At 51.0% G+C, this 5,000-nt stretch overlaps 1 protein-coding gene across 1 annotated transcript in view; it reads right to left on the bottom strand.

Annotated features, from left to right (window-relative positions):
• Positions 1-2,148: 2,148 nt before the first annotated feature.
• rtn4rl2b (reticulon 4 receptor-like 2b) overlaps positions 2,149-5,000 on the bottom strand; it is a 4,225-nt gene continuing 1,373 nt past the window's right edge. The window contains exons 2-4 of the mRNA XM_062549510.1: positions 4,419-4,645; positions 3,233-3,721; positions 2,149-2,878 (exon numbers count right to left, since the gene is read on the bottom strand). Coding sequence (XP_062405494.1) covers positions 2,222-2,878; positions 3,233-3,721; positions 4,419-4,645 — 1,373 coding nt within the window. The 3' untranslated portion in view covers positions 2,149-2,221. The remainder of the gene's footprint in view (positions 2,879-3,232; positions 3,722-4,418; positions 4,646-5,000) is intronic.

Genomic DNA, 5,000 nt, shown 5'->3' with positions numbered 1-5,000 from the left:
ATGGAACACTCCTCTCTCCCTCTGATCCCATATAAGCCACTGCCAGAGAGAGAGAGAGAGGGAGACAGAGAGAGAGGAAGAGAGAGGGAGAGGAAGATAGAGAGATGAAATGATGATTGAGGATAAGGTGATGAAAGAGAAAAGGAATGAGAGCATGAATCATCTTTTGATTTGTTTCGAAAGCACTGCCATCTTGTACCTCATATATTATCTCCACACGCATATACCATCTATATTATCTCCACACACACACACACACACACACACTACCATCTTTCACCTTATATATTATCTCCACACACACACACATACACACACAGGAAGAAAGTGGTTGGTAACTACTAAGAGTCTTAAGGAATTAAAAGGAGCAGCTTAATGGGGTCTTGATAAATAAGATTTCAAATTAAAAACAGACTGCTCTAAAGACTGCTCAGTTTTTATCCCTCACCATCTGCTCTCTCTCCCCCCTCTCTCTCAAACACACACACACACACACACACACACACACACACACACACACACACACACACACACACACACACACACACACACACACACACACACACACACACACACATATACTGTACACACTCTCACACAAACTCCAGTTGAATACATTACTGAGCACATGAGGTCACAAAACACATTAGAACACAATACTTGTTTCAAAATAGACGTTTATTGAACCATGTAGTTAGGTTGAAAGAAAACATGGGAGTCTGTCACAGTTTCATGAAGAGTACAGAAGACACAGTACAGGGTGATCTCTCTCTCTCTCTCTCTCTCTCTCTTTACTTAGAACTCGTTAGCCAGCTCGTTTAGCTCGCTACTGTAACGAGAGGCGGTGAGACAGCAGTAGGATGAGGAGGGACTCCTCACACACACTCTCTGAATCTCACTGCACCGGACAGAGCCTGATGAATCCCTGCTCTCACACACACACCCAGACACACTCAAGTAGAAATAACTGAATACCTCACAGGCTAACACACACAACCATTCAGACATTCATAAACTTGTGTGCTCCATTCACAAAGACATAATCACAGAGACATATTGCACAAGTTCACACTTACACACACATACCCAAACATGCCTCCCGACATACAGACACAAACACAATCTCTCTGTCTGTCTCACACACACACACACACACACACACACACACACACATACACACTCACACACACACATGCATCAACTCAACCATTAGGAAATCTAATAAAATAAATAGAACAGTGCAAAGTCTTCACAGACCAAAACACACACCTAACACAATGACTCCATCCACAACGATTTCTTTTAACACCATTGTGCGTGTGTGTGGGTGTGTGTGTGTGTGTGTGTGTGTGTGTGTGTGTGTGTGTGTGTGTGTGTGTGTGTCTATGTTAAGGATATGAAATTGTCACTCGATCACAGTGTGTGTGTGCAGATGAGACCTGTACAGATGATATTTACAAATGCGTTCACGGGTACTGTGTTTCACTTTCGTTTGATTTCCATCGATAGCTTGCCTGCGCGTGCTGTCTGCTGGCGTCCTCTTCTGTCCCTGGCCAGTGATCAGTGGTCACCATCTCTAACATCGCGCTACTGGACAACACAGTGGCTCGCGCTGTCACCCACACTCACTCACTGGCACCCACACTGTGCAGGTCAGTGTATTACTGGCGAAGATGCCTCTCGTGTGTGTGTGTGTGTGTGTGTGTGTGTGTGTGTACTTTACGCGTGTTTCTGCACACTGCTGGCATATGTGTCTCTTAATGGTGTGTGTGTATGTGTGTGTGTGTGCGTGTGCGTGTGCGTGTGCGTGTGCATATACGCATATACGTGTGCGTGCGCATATTTGTCTGAGTGCAAGCATGTGAACCTACCTGTATTCTGTCTGCACTCCCAGCCACACCCTGTGTATGTGTATGTTTATGTGTGTGTGTGTGTGTGTGTGTGTGTGTGATTGCATGTGTGCGTATCTGTATGTGTACATCTATATCTGTGTGTCTGTATATCTATATTTGTGTGTGTATCTATATCTGTGTGTGTGTGTGTGTGTGGGTGTGTGTGTGTGTGTGTGTGTGTGTCTATATCAATGCACATGCATCTGTTAACAACACAGCAGCCTTCTCAGGCCCAGAGGCCAAGCAAAGGCAGGAGGCCGAGCCCCCCAGAGGAGAAGGAGAAGGCCAAAGAGACCCAGGGACCCACGCGGTGGACGAGAGCGCCCCCTTCAGCCGAAGAGGAGGTGCAGCGTGAGCAGCAGGGCGCAGGAGATGGAGGAGAGGAGCAGGGAGCGGCGGGAGAGCGCGGGGGACGGGGAGGAGGACGAGGAGGCCAGGGTGGGGTTGTCGTAGCAGTCCGTCTCGAAGCAGCGGATGGAGGCGGCGTCCTCGCTGCCGTAGTTGGCCCAGTACTCCTCCGGCTCCAGCTTGGGCAGCGCCACCTCCTCCGGGGAGAGGGAGTACTGTGGAGACGAGGAGGAGGAGGAGGAGGAGGAGGAGGGGTTGTGGGGCTTGACGGAGCTGAAGGGGAACGCGCGGGCGCTCTTCTCCGTGCTCTTCTGCAGCAGGGCCTTGCTGGGCGCGGTGCCACCCTTGGCGGCGCTGCTCTTGGCGGGCTTGTGCTTGGAGAACCACCAGCGGGTCTTGGTGCTGAAGGTGGTGGTGGTGGTGCCCGCTAGGGAGCCGGGGTCGGGGAGCGGGCACAGGGCGAAGTCCATCTCGCGCAGGAAGCGCAGGTCCTGGCCGCGGCGCTGGGTCGGCGTGCTGCACATCAGCTCGGAGCTGGAGATGCGCGCCTGGCGGAACCAGTCCCACAGGCCACGCGCCTCGCACCCGCACCCCCACGGGTTGGCATTGAGCCGCAGGAACTGGAGAGAACCGGCGTCCTTCAGACACACACACACACACACACACACACACACACACACAAGTAGAAATGACTTAGTACCTCACACACTAACTCACACAATACACACATAAACATGCTCCATGCACATTCACACTAACACACACAAGTAGAAATAACTTAGTACCTCACACACCAACACTCACAACCATTCAGACATTCATAAACATGTGTGCTCCATTCACAAAGACATGATCACAGACACTGCACAAAGACACACTCATTAAATCACAGTCACACACTCACAATCACACTCTCTCTCTCTCTCTCTCACTCACTCACACACATACACACACACACACACACACACAGACACACACATGCTCAAACATACCTTGAGTGTCTGCCCGGGCAGCTCGGCCAGTGAGTTGTTGAACAGGTACAGGATGGTCAGTCGGCCCAAATCCCGGAACGCCCGGCGATGCACCTGGCGGATCTTGTTGTCGTGGACGAGCAGCCGGTCCAGGTTGACCAGGCCGCGGAAGGCGTTCTCGCCCAGCGCGCGGATGCGGTTGCCGTGCAGGAACAGGTGCGTCAGGTTGACCAGGTCGGAGAAGAGGCCGTCGGCCAGGTGCGTCAGCAGGTTCTCCTGCAGGTAGAGGAACTGCAGGCTGTAGAGCTTGAGGAAGAGGTCGGCGGGGAGGCCGGAGAGGCGGCAGCGGTGCATGTGCAGGCTCTGGAGGCGCTCCAGGCCGCGGAAGGCCCCTCCGTCCAGACGCTGCAGGCCCGGGTTGTCGCCCAGGTCCAGCTCCTCCAGCACCCGCAGAGAGCTGAACGCACCGCCCTCGATCCACGTGATGTTGTTGGAGTAGAGCCACAGCACCTGGGGGAAGAAGGGGGGAGAGAATTACTTATGGGTATGGGTCAGGGGAGAGGAGAGAGAGAGAGAGAGAGAGAGAGGAGGAAAGGGTGAAGGAGAGAGAGAATTAAAGGATGGATCAGGACACAGGAGAGATAGAGAGAGAGAGAGAGAGAGGAGGAAAGGGTGAAGGAGAGAGAGAATTAAAGGATGGATCGGGAGTCAAGAGAGACAGAGAGAGAGAGGAGGAAAGGGTGAAGGAGAGAGAGAATTAAAGGATGGATCAGGACACAGGAGAGATAGAGAGATAGAGAGAGAAGGGAGGAATGGGTGAAGGAGAGAGAGAATTAAAGGATGGATCAGGAGTCAAGAGAGATAGAGAGATAGAGAGAGAGGAGGAAAGAATGAAGAGAGAGAATTAAAGGATGGATCAGGACAAAATATTTTATACGTTTATGACACCTGCCACACATATATACACATCTACATAGACACACACTAACACACACACACACACACACACACACACACTCACGCACACACACATTCAAGATTCAACCCCCAAACACACACATACACACACACACACACTCACACATTTACCCACTCAACCATCCACCCATCCACTTACATCCAAACACATTCACCTACACACACAGACAGAAACAGGTCCTGCCTCCCCCATACACAGACACACACACACACACACACACACACACACCTGTGTCTCAAAGCCAAAGGAGTCGGCGCGGAGTTCTGTGATGTGGTTGTTCTGCAGAAAGACGCGTTGCGAGTCGTACGGAACGCCGATGGGGACCGATGTGAAGTTCTGCGATTGGCAGCTGACCGTCATGGGTGACGGGTAGCACACACACAGCTTCGGACACGCTTCCCCCGGAGCACAGCGACTCATCACCAGCCACAACACTAGCCACAGTGTCAGAGCACCTGGGGTGGAGAAAGAGAGGCAGGGAGTTTTCATTATTATTATTATTATTTGTAAAATGAATTACAAAAAACACATTTCATTTCAAAACAATTGTGTAGAGAGCAGGTGGAGAGTTGCTTGGAGAGCTGTTCTTCTGCGCGGTGCAGTTTTACATTTGTAAAATTAATTAGAAAAAATATTAGTCATTCATTCATTTTAATCGAAAACCTGATTTATTATTTTGGAAACTGAGGCGGAGTGGTGCAGAGAGCAGGTGGAGAGTAGTTCATGCGTGGGGATGGGAGCGAGTTCAGCGCGGAGCAGACGGAGCTGTTCTTCCGCGTGGTGCTGAAGTCTCCAGAGGGGCGCGGATAT

Source organism: Sardina pilchardus, chromosome 11 (assembly GCF_963854185.1).
Source record: "Sardina pilchardus chromosome 11, fSarPil1.1, whole genome shotgun sequence".
NCBI classification, from domain to species: Eukaryota; Metazoa; Chordata; class Actinopteri; order Clupeiformes; family Clupeidae; genus Sardina; species Sardina pilchardus.
The sequence above is the reverse complement of the archived record's forward strand: the minus strand, read 5'-3'. Positions and strand labels throughout refer to the sequence as shown.